We start from the raw sequence: 19,179 nt of genomic DNA, 5'->3' as shown, positions 1-19,179 counted from the left end.
AAAACATCTTGGTTCTGATGCTATATGTTATGCGCCAAGTCGGCTATCTATTGCAGTCCTGCTGAGAGAAAGGGTCTTAGCAATCCGCCAGAGTCTTGTTGATATGCCTCAAAGTAGGATTGGACTATTTGCTCCGGTCATGGTTCATTTAGGGTGACCCAGTAAAACCGCCAACACCCGACCGAATCTTCTTTCGAACGTTGGCTGTTCCAACATGAGGCCGACACATTCCAGGATGCCTATCCACCACCTCCTGAATAACAGTCGTGGAGTGAGTATAATGATCTCCCCACAACAAAAGCCTTGCAGGCTTAGCTCTTCTCCAACATCTATCTACAGCATGCAAGTGGTGGTTGGTGCATTGAAAATCATAGTCCGTGCGTGCCATGTATGTCGGTTTTGTTAATCCCGAGTAACGGTTTGCCTTGCTTGAACTTGGGTTGACCCTTGAGTTCTTGCTCAGAAGAGGCGAGCCCAATATCAGAGAGGCTAGGCAGCCTTGAACGTCGGCGAAATTTGCAAAGGAATTGCAAAGGAATTTGCTCTTACCCGCCAGCAAACTGTAGCAATTGGCCCATATGGTCAGCCAGCAGTGGAGGATGTCCGAGTCTATGCTTCGAACCGATGCCATGTCGAACCGAAACTGCAACTTTGCATCTGAGAGGGCCTCTCATCTCCATGTCCCTGCTCTAATCGAAGACCGGCTCACCGCACATCTCAACTTAGGGCCTGGTTCGATTCATGGCGATCGTTACCGGCCCGATAACGGGAGATCTGCTAGCGACTATGTGACCTGAAAACCTCCTTCTAGGGGGATTCTATGCGCACGGGCTCAAGACAGGAGAGCTTCATGTGGGCTTTAATTCCGTGACAAAACGCGCGACAGCGTGGCACAGACCCGTTAGTACGTACAGTCTGGTGGTCATTAATCGCCAAACGAAATAGCTACTCTGTATGTCAGTTAACATTAGATTAGCTGTGCTTACTGGCGAAGTACATACTGGACCCTGCGTGATAAACGGCGAGCATAATCTTGCGCTCAGCCTGACCCGCCTCCAGGTGTTCTAGCCCGCTCGACCCGCGCGCTTGCTGACGACTAGGCAAAAGAATCCCCAGTTCAGGTGATCTAGTGGTGTTTTAGTAAGGCCAGCAGGGTACGTGGAGTTATTGCTATGTACATGTTCTCTAGCTGGGTACCGAGATCCAGGCTATTGATGGCAGGAGAGATCGCCAGGGTCCTCACGATAGACTCGTCTAGGTATGAGATATACTGCACGACAGCACAGTAGTTAGTACCCGATCCAGACTAAGACAGGTGCAATACAACTTCATGTGTGTCAATGCTGCAGGTCCGCTCGTCCACGTCCTGTGAAGAATTCGACTCCAGCTCTTTGCTAGAATTGTGAGCTGTAGTTACGCACGATTACTGTGCACCAGGTACCACAATCGACAAGAACATGTAGAAGCCCTTGGCTTAGCGTGATAAGGTCGGTCAAGTCCTTTATTTAGAGCCAACAGATGGCGTTAACTATGACGTCTATTATGCCAGATGCGCACGTTTTCAATTTGTGCTAACGATTTGGTTGGTCCCATCCATCTGTCCAGCTGCGCCGACTAGGTAGGGAAAAGACGGGAATCAGTCAGCGGACCGCGTCTCAGCCGGCGCACCGTCGAACTCAATTGTTGGGCATCGTCAAATATCACATTGCACCATGTACCAGAGCGGTGTAAGAACAAACGAATATTATCGACGGTAGGCGTCGGGCAAGAATGTAACAACATGTCATCCAAGAGGCAACTCAAAGAAGATGCACTGCTGTCAACAATACCTACTACTAAGTTACACTCAGGTCTCCCACAGATGTTTAGCTCAGGCAAGCTAATCCAGAAAGGGAATGACAACGACATCTAAATATGAATGGTGTCGCCTACACTCGCAATGCTTTATTCTAGATACTTTTTGACGCGGATACCGAAACTGTTAGTTTAAAACCGTACGCTTGACGGTCCCCTGAGAGCCCTGAGACATTCTGCGTGTATAGATTTAAATTAGCGACGAAACTGTTCTGGCTTCAAACGAATCGCCAAACGATACGTAGAATAGTAACGGCAAGCGACGCAAAGGCTTACTCATTTGGGTAAGCCGAGTCATGTGCACTCACACAAGAAAGGGTCAAGGCGCTTCCAATCGACCGAAGAAGGATCAACAAAGTGCTCAACTGATCGAACCATCGCCCGAACATGCTCCAAAAGTCTAGAAAACGTCAAGTCAGAGGAGAGGACAGCGCGAGCTCCACGAGTTTCAACAAACTGAAGGCGGGCGCAGACTGAGAAAAAACTCAGCTCGCTGGTACTAGATTCAGGGGCTTGGCCAATGCCTGTACCCTCTAATAAAAACAAGCCGATACTATCAGTAACTTGGCTTGTCAGCTTTCACTGCTGCAAAAGAACCATTGTTTCTGTATCCGTATCTCGCACTGCTTTCGAAATAACACCTGACAATTCGTCTTGCTCGAGGCTAAGCCTTACTACGAGCTGATGTGGGGGGGCCAGATTGTATTCTCTAAAGTCGTCCAAAGTTATCAGTGATAGTCTTTCGTATCTAGGACAGTCGTGCTGAGCTAGATAGATGGATGAGTGATCGCGGCCGACTAATGGTAACGATATCCTAGGAAATACATACGTATGTCGAACAGGGGTGAATACATTCCTGATGATCGACCAACCTAGACAGGCATTGTCTCAGAGGAAGCATGTTTTGGTCACCAAAGGGTCCGTGAGCAGGCGGCTGGCTGCGGAGGATGTAGGCTGGGCTGTCCATATCCCTACCCGTTCGGCTACAGAGCACGTACCACAACGTAGAAAGATAGAGTCCCTTTGCAAAAACAAAGCAAAACAGAGGGCAAAGACAGTGGAATATGGCACCAATGTATCTGTAGAATAGTCCAAATTCTCCTTATTAATCGATTCAGCGGTTTTTTATGTGTATTTTGTGAATGCGACTGCCGCCAACCCTGTTTCGAGCTCAACCCGCCAAAGCAATAGAGTACGATAGCTGCCCAAGCATTGTCTTTCTGTCCCAGAGCTCAGAATACCTGTACAATTGATTCTAGGCCGTCAGTTTCCAGCATACAGAATGGCGCATGCGCTAGCAACGCATTGCAGTAGTTCGATGCATCTATGATACTGAGTGATGCCAACATGGAAATACCATGTCAGTCAACTTGCTCCGGATGGGAAAGGAGCCTTGGAGGAGGTTCACCAGGTGCGGACATACCATTCAAAGTAGTGTCTCCGCTACTGTATGTACTAGGCAAATTTATGCTAACGATAAATGAGCGAGTCAAATGTGGCAGCCAGGGATGCTGCTGTAGAGATTCTGCAAGACACAAGGCCGATGCATTGGGCTGGCGGTCTGGATCAACAAACCCAGCCAAACCAAGGTCTGACCTATTTTTGTCGGTTTAATGACTAGTCTAGTAATTATGCTTGCGGATACTCCATTGTCAAACGATTCGATATATTAAAAATCGTGATTTTGGCTGAAATCCTCGGTGCGAGCTGAGTTGCCCGAGCTTTTGTATAATCCCTGAAGTTGTAGATACTCCCACAGTGGGGGTACACTACCTGCCTACCTTAGTACCTTAGTAGGTAGATGGATGTACCTACTAGGTAGGTAGGGGCTGTGTGTGGGTGAGTGCGTACCTTCCCTCAACACAACCTACCACGAAGAGCGACGGGACGGCAGGTGCTTTTCCATGCCTGCCTCATAAGACACTGATCTACATTGTAAATCACGTATTCGAAATACAACAAACTACTAAGGTGACTGCATATCAATTCAATCCAATTCATCCGCTGTCAACAACACCATCGTCTTTATCCGCCAGAACAACCAACCGCACCGCCTTTCACTTGATGCCCAAAAGTCGGTCCCAATGCTACGGCACAGTATATGCATATCTCGACTCAACGAGGTTGAAACTTCTAGTTGCTTGTCGAAAGGATCAACGCTGAGACGTCCTATACCCACTAAATGTCACCCAACAAGACTTTCACAAACACAAGGGACTTCAAATGATATCATGCTACAGCTCCGTTGCAACGTCGCCTGTTGGAGACTCGGGTTTTTATTTACTCCAAAGTTAGTCGGCACTTTGTCGTGTGACTCCAAAGAAACAGATCAACATTGTCGGACCATACATAGACACTGCTGCTCCACCTGTTGCGTGATGGCACGACTCGCTGCCATTGGTTTTTATAGGGAGAAACGTCAAGCTGATCGAGATGCTCAATCGGTGGGTTCTCCTCATATCTCATAGCTGCAGTTGCCCGCAAGTCAAAATCCCTGCTCTCGTATCTATTTCGCTGACATCTAATACTCCGTAGGTAAAGTATAGTACGATTCTGTCTGCAACACTCTAGTCGATCCAGAATCTAGACAAGGAAAGGTCCCGCTCAAGCGGGCCTGCTGCGTACCCTGAAGCATCTCTGTCAGGGCCCTGGAGGCGCTAAATCTACAGAGGGTGGGTTTACCAGCCCATGTCCTTGTCCATCTATCCATGTACTCCATCATCGTTTGATGGAGACATTCGCCAAGATTCAGTGTCCTCCACGTCTCATTGACCATGGTCGTTGTCCTAGAGCTAATACTAGTCCGCTTAGCCCCCAGTAGCTGGCCCCAGGCATAACGGGGTCTGGAGGTGACCACCTCTGGAATCGGGCGGCCTGAGTGACCCTTGACGGGACCGAACAGTACATGTTGGTTGAGGGCTGTCAAAGGCCCCTGCGAACGCTCTCACCTTGACCTTGACTTGGCCATTAGACCATGAGGCCAACCTGATCGCTAGTCCGCCGCAACTGTGGGGAGATGGAGTCGACAGGAAAGACAAGCAGAAGCGAAGGGTTCCAGTGCTGCATCTCAGAACTCCTCCACACCTTGACTTCCAAATAAGACCTCTCCACCCACATACATAGCCCCTCCATTCTCCTCACCTTTCCCTCCCTTTCATCTTGCGAGTTTGGAGCCGTCGTCTGTCCTGGGCGACTAAACGAGCTTCGATCAACCGTTGGTGTGCTGGCGTCGACTACTAGTCCACCCTAACGCCCACCGCCACCACCCTCTAGTCTCCACAGCTTCATGCTGGGTTGTCACGTCCAGCTTCTAGTTAGAGACTATACTACACTGTACTGTTCCATACCATACTCGATCGGCAAGCTACTTTTAGTTATCTATCTAAGCCGTTACCGCCAGCCTTGGGACCGTCGTTGCAATAGACGGCTCTCTCAACTCTTCTTTCTCATTCACAGAGGGGCAAGGTCATAGTAGTCCCTAAATGGCACTCGAATATTCGTTTGGCTTTTCTCCATCTGAAAAGAACCTAGCCTGGTGCGACAGACATAACATATCCCCCGAAGAGTCAAATAACATGATGCCACCATCGCCTTTACCAATGGAATCGTTATGGATGTCTTCTATGGCAAACCAGCTACAGCCAGGCCAAATATCCCCTTTGAGCGCAGGAATGGACAATTCTTCTGCACCAACAATGATTCATTCGGCTTCGTCGTCTTGCGCCGATTCCTGGAGCACCGAGTACGTCGACCGAGATGATGTTGAGATGGACAACAGTTGGGAACAAGGATCAGACGACGTTCTCACAATCCCAAAGCTGGAACCCATCGAAGATGACATTAATATGGACGATCTCAAAGCCGCCCCCCTTGAGCCAGCTTCCATCGAATCCGCAAGCACCGATCCGAAGCCGAAACGACCACGAGGAAGACCAAGAAAGCACCCCCTGGCAACCGCCGTAAGCACAAGTAAAGTTACAAAAGGTCGATCAAAGACTGGCTGTATTACCTGCCGCAAACGCAAGAAGAAGTGTGATGAAGCTGTAAGTAGTTCCCATAAAAGTGGTTGGTGTCACGGGCCAGAACGAACATGTCAGTTCATGCTTTGTCTTGCTCGATAATGTGCCAGCATACTATTGAAGTTGGGGTCAGGCGGCTAACATCAAGCAGAAACCACGATGTATGGCATGAACAAACCAACATAATTTCTGTATAAGGTCTAACATTCTTTTCCTAGGCATGAATTGTGAGAAGAACGCAGTCGTCTGCGAGGGTTATCATGAGAAACAGATATGGAAGAGTGGTAAAGAAAAGGCCGAAGAAGGTAAGTACATTGCCGGGTGTGCCAGTCCAATTTATTGACAGTCACGCCAGAGCGCTTGCGTCAGAAGTCCTTGCCAGTGATTACCATGCAGCCCATATTTCATGGCGTTGAGACAGTGGAGGACAAGATCTTCTGGAAACACTACATCACCCATCTAAGCAACGTCCTGACCGTTGAAGGCGAGGCCAAGAATGCCTTCAAGGACATCATTCTTAACCTTGCCAACCAACACCAAGGGCTGATGCACTCTATTTTGGCTGTCAGCAGCAAACACATTGACTGGGACACTCCATATGGCGCCAAACTTTTATCAGACCATCCTCAATCAAGCAGAGAAGCATTGCAACAGCGAGCAGACTATCACCACGACGAATCCATGAAACGACTCTATGAGGATATGGGTCGGCCCCTGGATAAGGATGATCCCGAGTACAAGACCATTTTATCTGCACGATATGGACAGATGCTATGTTTACTTCTTCAGACTAGAGCAGATGGAAACCCTCGAGGTGAACACCGAGTCCATCTTCAGGCCTATCAGACTTTGATTCAACACTCCCCCCCTGAGGACCCTGCATTCTATAATTTTATTACCGAGGTCTTTCAGTACCATATCTTTGCTGATGACCTCTTCTGGCACCCCGAAAATATGACAGCCCGATTATCGTCAGAAGACTGGGAACCTGCTTCACCGATTCAACCACCTCGGCTATTGGGCGTTGGCGATGGTCTCTTCCAGTACCTCTCTCAGATCACGACCATTCGAAACACAATCCGAGCCAATATAGCAGCTGCCGTCGACCCGGTGGTGGATTACACCAGCCTATACCAGGCTGCTGAAATAGATGCAGCTATCCGCGAGTGGACGCCAAATTGGCCATGGGGCGATAGTCGTGATCGAGTTGGGCTCCTCTACAAGCAAATGATGTGGGTATATCTCTTCCGGACTATCTACCCACCCTCGGTGTCCTCGATGCGCCGCTCGACGTTTAGCACATTGCCTGTTTCAGCATCAACTTCGGTTGCACGTCCACCACCACCACCACTCAGAAGGGCTTCCATGATGGCCACAGTATCAGGGGACAACGGAGCCACAGGGGTCTCAGACGTTCACGTGGCTAGCAGCTGTCCAACATCACGCAATCCCTCAAGGACAAGTTCCATGCACGAACAGGACTCATCATGCCAAGAGAGGGCATCTTCACCACCACCGACCCGAAGACCCGCATATCACGATCGCCGCATTACTCTCGCCGTCGAAGAGTCTCTGTCCATTTTGGAGTCTTTCAAGCCTTCCGACCCTTCCCAGACTTTGCTCCTGATACCTTGCCTCATTATTGGCACCGCTTGTTTCGAAAAGGCTCAACAAGAACGCGTTCGTAAAGCTGTCAGGGCTGTTCGTGGCTACACAGGTCTCCGTAACTGTGAGCTCGTTATGGAACTTCTCGAAAAAGTATGGACCTTGATGGAACAAGGTGACTGGGTCACTGTATGGGACTGGCAGGGCATCGCCCGTCGGATGCGTCTGGACTTTACCTGCGCTTGAGCTCCCACAACAATCATTACGGACAATCGCGATGTTTGCTTTAGTTCCATTTTCAAAACATCAGCACGTTTCAAGACTAAAGTGCCTCATGCGATTCTTTACTTATACAAATAATATTTTGGAACTAAAGCTCAGAATGGCTTTATTGGGAGGCCCCGTGTCGTTTATTATAGCGAGCATACTGTCGACATCAGACCGATGGGATTTGGGTCTGACGATTCGATGGGAATACGGCGTTTTTGTTTTCGGCTGGCAGTGCTCATTTTTGCAAGTTTGATCAATACCTCAGCCAGGGATTGGGAAGGTCTTATAGGAAGAGATTTCTTTCTACTGTTTTGTTTCATGATAACTGCCAAACGAAGTGCATGAGGTATGTTTGCATACTTGGTAGATATGAACGGCATGTATAGAAACAGCTACAAGAGGTACGCTGAAGCGGCGGCTCTTTTTTATTTATAGCACAGCAACATGCATGAAGCAATGCATAAAGTTCAACATCAATAATTATAAGTTGAAGCATTCATCGTTCATTGACGACGTTGTCCTACTCTCAATACCTAGGTTGGCTGAACCCATTAAATATCTTGCCAAAAGTTGCGTGATTTGTATGGATGTTGTAAGGAAGGGTTCGAGAAACGCATATCCCACCAAGATGTTTATCATTGAGCATTGATGACAGTCCCAACGTACGGAATTGAATACAAATCAATTTGGTAGCGACGTGCATGACAGAATCTAAACAGCATTGGAAAAGCGTTTAGCTTAAAAGTGGGCAATATAACTCTACCCGGAAATCAAGACCTCGACAACTTTGAAAACCAAACATGAAAACGCACTGCACAACTCGTGTTTTACACCATGCAACACTCGTCCGATGCCACCCTTTTTTTCTAGTCTTCGCGCTTTTCGCCCTCGAAATAGAACTTGCCCAGCGGCTCATCGCCTCGTCCAGGTCCTACAAGACCGGTTGCAGGAGCCCTTGTCTCACCTCTGTCTAATCTCTGCACAATTCTCTCCGCTGCCTCCTGAGCAGCAGCAGTTTGCGCCTGGTATTGTGACGCAGAGACCGGGCCACGGGAGGTTGTGTCAACAAAGGAGTCGTTCTCAGTTGATTGCCCTGGGTTCGGGTCCATCGCAACACCATCCATCATACGGGCATCACGGCGCTCCTGTAGAGCAGATGCACTTACAGGTGTGTCACCACCCAAATGGGACTCGCGTTCACGTCGAATATCACTAAGTCCCGAGTTGGTTCTCTCCAAGCCCCAAGCTTGGGGTGCTGTTCGACGGTGGTAGATAGGTCCGGACACGGTACTTCCTGCACCCTCACCAAAGCCCACAAGCGAAGCGGAGCCGTCATCACTCATACGATCATCATAACCGCCAACAGAACGAGCGGTGGGACCATCAAGATCCTCGTCCATAGCATCCGGATAACCACCCATGCTTGTTACCGATCCAGCTTCACGGTAGTTGGTATCGGTGCTGAACATATCCTCATCGCGTTCGCCAGCAGCAGTGCGTGCATCATCACCATCGCCCACATGACTCTCGGTTGCGCTCGCTGTTCCAACAGTACTCATTTTGGTGATAGCCATGGGTTGACCATTGCTGTCAAAGTAGGCAGGCGTCAGGTGCTGTGAGGAAGGAAAGTTCGGTGGAAATCCAGTGGTTGAAGTTGGAGTGGTCTGTGGTGAAGCTGACGAAGCCCCAGGAGCGTTCGCTTGGGGAGGTGCTCGGAGAGTTGAAACCCGTTCAAGACCAGCAAGGCGGGAGATACGGTCGGCGCGTTCAGCCTCGAGGCTTTGAGTAGAAGGGTTGTGCTGGTGGCCGCGACTAAAATGACCTGGAGGAAAGTGGCCACGATGGCCATCCTTGATCGCAGTGGTGGATAGCGCGGAAAGAGAGGTAGTAGTACTCGTAGGAGTGCCGCTGAAACGAACGACGGCGTCAGTGTTTGATGTTCATATAAAGAAGCGCCCCCGACTTTATTGCAAGTCAAATCAAATAGAAAAAGGAATAACACACGGCATCTCTGATGGAGTCTCTGGCCTAGAGCCCGGGGGAGGGAGGTTGATGAAGGTCGGGGTTCGTGTTTGCGCCATGGCGACGGTTGATTGATTCTATCAAAGCAGTATCTAGAACGGCGATGATCAAGGCAATTCCCGTTCAAATGCAAAGAATCGGGTTGGTCGCAAAAGAAATTATGTGAAAATGGTGGTGGTGATACGAGGCGACGTCAGGTATCGAGGGTCTGGCCGTCCAGGGCTACTCAGGAACTTTGGGTATTTGTCAATAAACGTTGTTGCCAAAGTAGAAAGCGAGGATGAACAGGCGCGTGACAGGTTATATACACTGGGAATTGCCGGGTATATGGTTTGTTTTTGTAGGAAGAAGAAATGAATTGCTGGCAATGTGGGAAGATGGGAGAACATGTATCTACTAACATTATCGCAAGCCCAGCGCAGTTCAGCCCAGGGTATTAATCCGGCAGAAGGAATGTGAGGCGATTGACCTTTCCACAGCTTTACCCACTGAAGGTCCCCTACAAGGCAAGCGCAACAAGCGCTGGAGACGTGCTATTGAAGCTTAGGTTAGTACCTAGAGGAATGAGGGGGAGGGGTCAAGTGATTGGGTAGTAGGTAGACACTGGCGTATTATGACGTCGATTACGGTTACAGTCATTGGTCAAATCTCATCGATATCTTCAAACTGGGCATGAGCAACGACGAATAACTACAGTGCATGGTAGGTCCTATCGAATGCCAATTAATTGCATTATGCTTATCTTACCTCTGTAGGAGTTTGCACGTGGTTTGGAGGTCCATCAAAGCTTGATATTTCGTATTGTCTCAGGTTTGGAATTCACTGGTTTTGCTTGTGTATATTCAGTAAAATCAGATCATGGCAGAACAGTCAACTACTTATACCAGAAATTGTCACATCTTAATATTGAACCCAATTATTTATATATTACTCCAATGCAATGCTCATCCCAACATAATTGTCAGATAGGTGGATTGTACGGATATGTCCCCATAAACTTCGCCCCTTGTCAATTTCCCCGTCATTTTTCTTGTCCGAGACAAATGCTTGTCTGAGCGCCACAAATAGAACGCGCGCCCAACTGATTACAGTACAGGTCCCAAGCCAAATCACCATTGCCATTCCATATAGCGCCACAATCATGTGAAATAAGATGAACAAAACTGTTCAATAATCAAAAAACAAAACGCTTGCGCAGAATAGGGGCTTTGCTGCCGCACATGAGTCTACAACGACCCCGTGAGCACGGATGTTCTTATAGGAGCGCCATGCCGATAGATGTAATGCCGAAGACCAGAGATAGAACCATAACACTAGGAGTCATGGGTGAAGGAGGGCCCGCGTTGATATCGGGAACAGTGGTCTTGGGTGAAGGAGGGTCCCAAGTGATTGTAGGTCCATTACCCTTTTCGGTAGCCGTCTTGGAAGCGGCCTCCTTCTCTCTAGTGTTGGTCTCGGTATCGGATTTGTCGCTCTTGGAGTCCTTGTCGTTCTTTCCGGTGGCAGTGGCAGTCGCCGTAGCTTCCCCTGTCGCGTCGGCGGTGTTGGACTCGTCGACGGTTGTCTTTGCGGCCTTGTCGTCGGTAGCCTTGGACTTTTCGACAGCGGTGGTAGACTCCTCGTCTGATGCGGCAATGACGCCGGTCAGGAGCATAGCGAGAGGAAGGACGTGCTTGGAGAAACGCATGATGTCGGCAGTGGACTTGAGAAGCGCAGTGTCAAACAGTTGAAGAAAGAGTCGACCAGTAAACAGAATAGGGGAGATTGCCAAAACAACGGCCGAAGAAGGAATAAAAGTTGGATGAATTCCAACTGTCAAATAGAATACAAGCGAGGGTCGGTAGACAAAGTTGGTGACACTGACAGGACTAAGAACGAGAGTGAAGAGTACCTAGCCAAGAGGAAATTAGTTGGAGATGCAGAAAGAAGATGGAAGACCCGTAACTAAGCGTTGAGAAACTAGGGGGGGAACAACAGAACAGTCGGCGGGTTTAGCCTTTTTTTCTACGCTAAGGAATTATGCACCTAATTTTGGAAATCACAGGGTACACCTAGGGGCGCTAGCGATGGTCCACAGCGATCTATCCCGGGGTACTTGGTATGGACAGTTTCTGGTTATCGTTCTGTCCGATGCTACAATGCATTCCTCGGGACAATAGCATGACAGTGGCAATGATTTGTAGCCATGTTGTTTTCCATTAACGGTAGTTTTTGAAAGTGAACGGCTAACATGGATGAGGTCTTTGGGTTGGTTGATCCAGCAGTCCAATAGACCCATTCTCATAGTTGTGTCAGAGAGATCGACTACTGCTATTGTGGTAACTGTACATGTATTGATCTGTTACTCGAGGGATTCTATTGTTGTTTTGTTCAAATGGGATTGCCCTTTTCAGTACCGCCTTGAACCTCGTATTTCATATGCACGCACTGGCCCCATTACACAGCAAAGCAACCTACCTACACAACACCACACCACCAGCTGACGTACGCATGGAGCCCCAACCCCTACCTAACAATGGAAGTCACGCTAGGTTCCCAATGTCTGTTTTATTTTCCTATCATATCAACATATCATACCGAAGGCAGACGAAGGGGCAGGTATTATCAGTGGCTGGGCACTGCATCATCGATATTTCCTAACAAATACCATACATCATTGCATTACCCCTTTGGTGTCTATTAGGTTGTGAGACACCCCAGCAACGAGGCTCTAAATATGTATCCGAAGCCACTAGCTTAGTATCAAACGCTATTGGTCACCCAAGTATGGAATACTGCGTACGCTCGTGAGGCTCTGCTCTATCCCAACCGCAATCCTACTTGGGGTTAAAAAAGAAACTCGGCTCCGTGTAAATATCTCTATTATAATCCAATGGTTGCTTTTCAACTCTTCGTATCCTTTTCCCTCTATGTCTTGATGTCATCCCTCATAAACTCAGTGGCTGTCCTTCTCTTCATACCATATCGGCATTTTAACTATCTAGATAGTAAATCTATAACGAGGGCTTTCGTCACCAAGCTCAGCCAGCTCATCCTCTCCCATTCCTCGATGCTTCTCATCAATTTGGCCTGCTTGTCGTCGCTCGTTCTCGCGTCGGTACCACCACCACATGTATCCGTAGATGGCAGTACCCAAAGCTACCATGCTGAGCGTCACAGCGTGGCCCTTGATGTATCGAGGCCTGTCCGAAGCAGGACTTTGGCCTGGTTAGTAGAGTCCAGTCGATCGTTTGATAAGGGTACTCACTAGATGAACGCAGACATAATACCTGCTGCGTTACCCCACGTCAGCTGCATACCCGTGCCCGTGGTACGCTTTCCGTAACGAGGCGAGTTCGTGGGCAACTATTCAAGTCAGTTAGACGGTATCATCACAAACTCGTTCTCTCAACTTACCCAAGCCAATGGCAAGCCTACAACCACGTACAAACCTCCAGCTACGAGGAAGCAGCCAAAGTAGTGCGCACCAGAAGAAACATCCGCCAAAAGAATGGCATATCCAACACAGCTGATGATTCCAAAGATGACACAGAAAATTCCACGGCGCTGCAACTTATCCGAGAGGAATGCTGTGGACATGTATGCCGCTGCACCGAGGAAATAGCATGGTACAGTGAGAAGCTGCGTCTCTGCGACTGTCCAGTCACCAAGATCCTTGATGATGGTTGGCAAGAAAGTAGAGAATCCTGCATGTCTGTTAAAATTGGACATTTAAAGCCGGGCGAAATGTCCAAACTTACCGTACAACATAGTGTCGACTCCGAACTGCGCAACACAAAACGCCCATACCTTCCAGTCCTTAAAGGCGCACATCATATCCCTCTTGCTGAACTCCCGACTCGACGCCGTATTTCCATACTCGCGCGCATGTCTCAGACGCATAAGAGCCTTTTCGCTGTCGTCCAAGAAGTACGCCGTCTCCGCATCATTGGGTAACGCAAAATACGTGACAATGCCGATCAAGAAGCTAGGAATTCCCTCAATGATCATGATCCAGCGCCAGCCGCTCATGCCTCGCACGCCATCCATATGGCCGATTCCGTACGCCAGCAAACCACCGAGAGCACCAGCAACTGCAGCGCTGACGAAAAGGTAGCCCACACGGAGTGCGAGTTCCCTTTTGGTGTAGAAGAATGTGAGATACACAGTCAGACCAGGAAAGAGACCGGCTTCCACGACACCGAGAAGAAGACGACATGCAAGCAAAGATCCGTATGAGTTGACTAGGCCTGTGAGCGTGGCAATGATCCCCCATGCAGCGGCGATAAAAGCGAGCCATCGGCGCGGAGTGAATAGTTTGAGAACGAGGTTGGACGGGACCTCGAACAGTAAGTATGTAACGAAAAGAATAGACACAGCAACTTGAAACTGGCTCGAAGAAAGGCCAAGATCCTCCTCGAGACCGTAAAGTCGGGCGTTGCCAATATTAACTCTGTTTGGTTTCCAATTAGTCATTACGACTTTTTTTTTCATCATCCTTCAACGAGCCTCCAGCACGAACCTGTCTAGGAAACTGAAAAGATATAGCACCATGACAAGCGGAATGATATAAAAGTCCAACTTGGCAACAAGCCTCTTCTCATTAGCTACTGAGTTGGGATCACACTCATCATTGAGACTGTGACGCCTACTAGGCGTAGTATTTTCGCCGCCATCCTTGAAGGCCATATTGGTTGATAACTTTTCTAGTGAAGTTTTGTGAGTGAGTAAATTCGAACAGGGGTTTCGGCAGAAGACTTACAATTGAATTCGACTTCTTTTTCCCTGTAGTTAAAGAAGCGACAAAAAGAGAACTTTGACCTCTGTTTAAAGAAAACAAAAAGACGAACAACGAAATGGTCTCGGATGAGCGCGACGAACGGGATAAAAGACCGCGCCACTCGCGACAAACTGTTCTGGAACAGTAAAAAAAAATAAAGCTAGGCTAAGCTTGGCGCATGAATGACGAGAAAATCCCGATGAGAAACAAAAGTATCAAAAGGTTTCGAAGAGCGGCCCGACAAGGGGAGAGATTTCGATTTTGCAAAAAGTTCTCCGCTAAATCAGCTCATCCGAAACCTGTCTGGTTGCACAAAAAAAGAGAGCTTTTTTAAATTCCCCCCTCTCGCTCTAACTGGAAAATAGAGTGTAACTTTGAGTGTTGCGATTATAGGCTGAGTGATAGTTGAGAAGTGGGACGATTGTGTGAGTAGGTATGTAGTAAGTAGATCGACTCTATCTAGACCTTAAGTTAACACAAGGTTCTATGTACCTATTATTTAGCTGGTAATCTAAGTGTGGCAAAAACTAGTCAATGAGGTCTCGATGATTAGACAAGGCAAGAATTATGACTGCCACTTGAAGAATTATGGAATTGTTGCTTATTAGGCACTTGATGTTTCTTGCATGCCCTTCATTCGATGCACGACATCAAGTGGCGTCACCGATAACGGACGATTAAACTCAACAGTCGTTGAACCCGGGTAAAGTATTTAAACTGGATGATTCAGCGCTGGCAAACGGATGACATGTTCAACGTTGACAATGTGTGTCTGCTGAGTATCGTTAAACTACATAAATGTTGACTAGGTACCTAGGTAACGTTAGGTATCCCACCACCCCGGGTCATATGTCATTCATTATGTTGCATAAGTAGTAACAATCGATCAGAGCTTTAGTGGCAAACATGTGGTCTCCCAACCGTATTTAATTCCCAATTGACTTTAGTATCGTTTGATTGATGCATATCTACCTATAATCAACACCTTAAATCATCCGCAAGTCTGTCCTCACCATGATGGTGGGAATAGAAGATATACAACGTCATGCATTCAATGGAAGATGTCATCTCCCGCTCTCGTCCGCTTGACCCAAGCTCATAAACGCAAGGAAAAAAAGTAAGTGGGCTCACAGTATGTACAGTATGTGACATTAATTAATCTCCTCTATCTTCCACGCGGAGTCTCATCAACCATCTTCGAGTTTTCTTTATTTCATCCTTCCGTACAGTTCCCTGCCAGTGACCTCTGTGTTAGTCACATGGCACCATGTTCATTTATCGATAGGGTTGCGCAGGCATCTCATATACGTGCTCAGGTGGTGCTGTACCGCGAGCACTTGAAACTTGGTTACCGTCAATCTCGGCAGCATCATTTTGGTGCCACTTGGTAGCAGCGCTGTCGGATGCCAGCTCAGCTGTGTTAGCAGGGCTGTACATCTCGGCAGCGTTGTTGTGTGGTGAGTGGCCGGCAAGGTTGGCGTAGTTGTTCTCAGGGGTGACGGCTGAGAAGGCTTGGTCGCTACCAGCGGTACGGGAGTAGTTGGTCTCGGGGCTAACGGCCGCGTAGCTACGTCCATACTGCTGCGGCTTGGCGAACCCGGCACGTCCATCGCCAAGGGCAGTACCACGGTAGCCCTCAGACATGGTGGTGTTGCGGCTAGGGGCCAGAGTGGAAGCAGCAGCAGGGGAGGTCTGGGACATGTGGGGGCTGGTACCGACAGCGGCGGCGGCGCCGCCACCACCACGACCACCAACAGGAACCTCAGATGCACCAAAGACATCGTCGTACTCAGCCTTGTTCTTGGCGTTGCGGCGCTTGCGGAAGCAGAAGTAGATGAGACCACCGATAACAATCAAACCAGCAACACCGACACCAGCGCCGATACCAGCCTTGGCACCGGTAGAAAGGCCGCTATCATCAGAGCTGCTGCTACTGTTGTTGTTATCATCAGAGGTGGCACCACCAGTACCAGCGGGGCCATACTCTCCCGAAGGAGCAACAGTCGCTGTGCGAACAACTCCAGTAGTCACTCTAGTAGAGGTGATAACAACGGTGCTCGTAGTAGTGACAGTGGTGCTGGCACCTTCCTGGGCAGTCTTGGTGAGGGTCTTGGTAACCTTGGTCTGACTGCTGATGGTGGAAATAACTGTTCGGGAGACGGTGTTGAAGACAGTGGTGTCACTATCGCCTCCTCCCTCAGTGACAGTAACGGTCTCGGTAATGGTGGCGCGCTTTTGAAGGCCTCGTCGGAAGGCGCGGAGGCCGTACTGATCACGGCGAATCTCAACGTGGAAGTCGTAAGGAACAGTGGTGACGGTAGGCGCGGCGGGAGCAACGAGTTCAGCGCCTCCGATGGTTCGGGGAGCAAGATCAAGAGCACGCTTCTCGTTGGCCCACTTGGTAGAGGTAACGAATTCCGTCTCGGTCGCGGTCTCAGCGTCGCTGCTAGTAACAGTTGCGGTCTCGAAAGCGGTAGACGTAACGACGACAGTAGAGGTGATGGTTTTCATCACGGTCGTCATGCGGCTCACAGTTTTGGCGTCAGCATCAGTAACAGTAACTGTCTTGGTAACGGTAACGTCCCCAGCTGTCGTAGTGGCATCGGTGGTTTCATCGGTTGTGGGATCAGCGGCAGTGGTGGGATCGTCGGTAGGCTCGGCGGCGGCGGTGGTAGGGTCAGCAGCCGTAGTCGCGGCATCGTCAGTTGGGGAAGGGTCGGCATCAGCAGTAGACGCAGGAGCGGAATCGGTTGAGGGCGCGGCAGCAGAGTCGGAGCCAGTGTTTTGACGAGCGACCAGCTTGGTGGCCTCAGCTCCAACGAGCATGCCCAGAAGTAAGAACTTTCGAAGCTGCATATTGAGAAGTTGTCGGTTCAATTATACAGGCGATATTGAAGTTATGGTCTGGTAAACGGGCCGTGTAGATGGATGAAGTGTACCCAGAAGGGTTCGGCTCGAAAGAAAGACAAAATCCAATAAGAGAGAAAACAGCGACCGTCTCAGATTTAAAAGTCTCTGATAGGGAGTCGTCGAAAAGAGCAGAGTAGATTTGTCGCTGATTGTCTCGGGCTTGTGCGATGTGGATAAGGAGTTACGCGGCAGCCAGGAACGAATGCGCGTGAAGCGATGACAAAAAAGGCAATGCTTCGATAATGAAAAACAGAGACAAGGAAACAAAAAAAAAGAGAAGAAGGCGTTTGTGAACGAGTGTGAGAAACGGTAGGTAGGGGTTAGTAAAAAGAATACAAGTGGTATTCCAGTGAATAACCTCCTCGATCGTGTGTTGGTTGAGATGGGGGGAAAGGGAATGGAACGAAGGACGGATGAAGAAGATGGATGGGAGGCGTAGTTAGTTAGTCGAGTTGCATTGAGAGTGAGAATGAGTTATGAGCAGTTGGGGCCATCCCTGGAAGGAATGGCGCGGGAAGAGCGGATTTCAGCGGCCAGCGAACGAACAGTGGGTGACCACCTACAAGCTCCAGTAGGTCTAGCGTCCACTGCACTAAGAGAAAAAATTGCTGCAAGTGCGTGCCTTTACGGGGAACGGGCTTTTACAGTAACAAAGTACAAGATACTTTATGGCAAAGTAGCCCGAGCCCCTGCAACGTTAGCAGAGACTCAATGCGATAGGGGTTTCCCATTGGAGGAGATGCAAGAGAACACGAGACGAGTAGTCGGGAAGCCAAGCATTTGTGACAGTTGGTATAGGCGTATAGGTACAGTAGGTAGGCAGACGTTGAGGTCGACGTTGTTGGATGGATGCAGAGTAGAACAGGTCGAGTTCTATGCGGTGATTGTGATTATGTGTAACGACAAATGCAGCCTCATCTCTGTACTTCCATGATCCCGTCTTTTACTGTTCACAAAAGTGTCACTGTCACTGCCACTGCTTCCCGTCGGCTTGTGTTTAATGGCATGGCATGGCCTGGATAAGGAAAGAGAATGATTCATTCATTCATTGTGTGTACACGTATATTAGATACGTACTGTATGTATGTAGGTAGGTACTAATGTACAACAGAAAGAAGAGCACATGTACAAAGACCCCTGACAGAATTTCTCTTTACAGACTAGCTCGTTTATCATGGCGCTGCGCCTCGACCCCTTTGAGATCACTAGTGTTCTATGTACGAGATATACGCGGGATGCAAGTATCTTGGACTATTGTTCAACGGTGATATTTTATGATTCTTGTCTTTTTCTCCTGCTGATCATGGTTGATCATTTATAAAGCGAGGCAAAAACGTGACGGATGCCTAGAAATGATAATCACATATAGTTTGCAGTTTTCAAGTTGTCAAGACGCACACGAGATATTTTTTCAATTCCATGCTATGGGTAGGAGACTAAGCATAAACTATCTTGATGGCCACCATCCATCAGGGAGGTGGCGTTGAGAGCTAGAGAGAATCGTTGAAACGTTGCTGAGGGCTGTATGTACATTGTCTGTCGGGGTAATCACCAGTAACTAATGGCAGCTATCTTTTAGACGGCCATTGTGCAATTTAGAGTAGAATATCGCTTTGGCTATGTGCAGATTCACATATTTAATTGTCGATTAATGACATGACATCAATTTGCCCATGGTCAAATGAGCTCGTATCTGCCAGGTTAGACGAGGTCAGGTCGGAGCTTTGGCTGGGCTGTCTG

At 48.7% G+C, this 19,179-nt stretch overlaps 5 protein-coding genes across 5 annotated transcripts; 1 reads left to right on the top strand and 4 right to left on the bottom strand.

The window, feature by feature from the left end:
• Nucleotides 1-5,453: 5,453 nt before the first annotated feature.
• Nucleotides 5,454-7,724, top strand: FPOAC1_009534 (uncharacterized protein; the record flags this gene model as incomplete). The annotated part of the gene is made up of 3 exons (XM_044853960.1): nt 5,454-5,901; nt 6,092-6,178; nt 6,229-7,724. 3 exons carry the CDS (start codon nt 5,454-5,456, stop codon nt 7,722-7,724), a joined length of 2,031 nt encoding a protein of 676 aa, XP_044706630.1.
• An 890-nt stretch (nt 7,725-8,614) lies between these two features.
• Nucleotides 8,615-9,829, bottom strand: FPOAC1_009533 (uncharacterized protein; the record flags this gene model as incomplete). Its single annotated transcript, XM_044853959.1, has 2 exons — nt 8,615-9,656; nt 9,753-9,829. The coding sequence occupies 2 exons, from the start codon at nt 9,827-9,829 to the stop codon at nt 8,615-8,617; spliced, it is 1,119 nt and encodes a 372-aa protein (XP_044706629.1).
• Nucleotides 9,830-11,025: 1,196 nt separating this feature from the next.
• Nucleotides 11,026-11,457, bottom strand: FPOAC1_009532 (uncharacterized protein; the record flags this gene model as incomplete). Its single annotated transcript, XM_044853958.1, has 1 exon — nt 11,026-11,457. The coding sequence occupies one exon, from the start codon at nt 11,455-11,457 to the stop codon at nt 11,026-11,028; it is 432 nt and encodes a 143-aa protein (XP_044706628.1).
• A 1,293-nt stretch (nt 11,458-12,750) lies between these two features.
• FPOAC1_009531 (uncharacterized protein) lies at nt 12,751-14,438 on the bottom strand (the record flags this gene model as incomplete). The annotated part of the gene is made up of 5 exons (XM_044853957.1): nt 12,751-12,967; nt 13,018-13,115; nt 13,167-13,456; nt 13,511-14,202; nt 14,272-14,438. 5 exons carry the CDS (start codon nt 14,436-14,438, stop codon nt 12,751-12,753), a joined length of 1,464 nt encoding a protein of 487 aa, XP_044706627.1.
• A 1,366-nt stretch (nt 14,439-15,804) lies between these two features.
• On the bottom strand, nt 15,805-17,385 carry FPOAC1_009530 (uncharacterized protein; the record flags this gene model as incomplete). Its single annotated transcript, XM_044853956.1, has 1 exon — nt 15,805-17,385. The coding sequence occupies one exon, from the start codon at nt 17,383-17,385 to the stop codon at nt 15,805-15,807; it is 1,581 nt and encodes a 526-aa protein (XP_044706626.1).
• Nucleotides 17,386-19,179: the final 1,794 nt, after the last annotated feature.

This window comes from Fusarium poae, chromosome 3, assembly GCF_019609905.1.
Source record: "Fusarium poae strain DAOMC 252244 chromosome 3, whole genome shotgun sequence".
Classification (NCBI taxonomy): domain Eukaryota; kingdom Fungi; phylum Ascomycota; class Sordariomycetes; order Hypocreales; family Nectriaceae; genus Fusarium; species Fusarium poae.
Note: the sequence above shows the minus strand (reverse complement) of the source record. Positions and strands in the feature narration are given on the sequence as shown.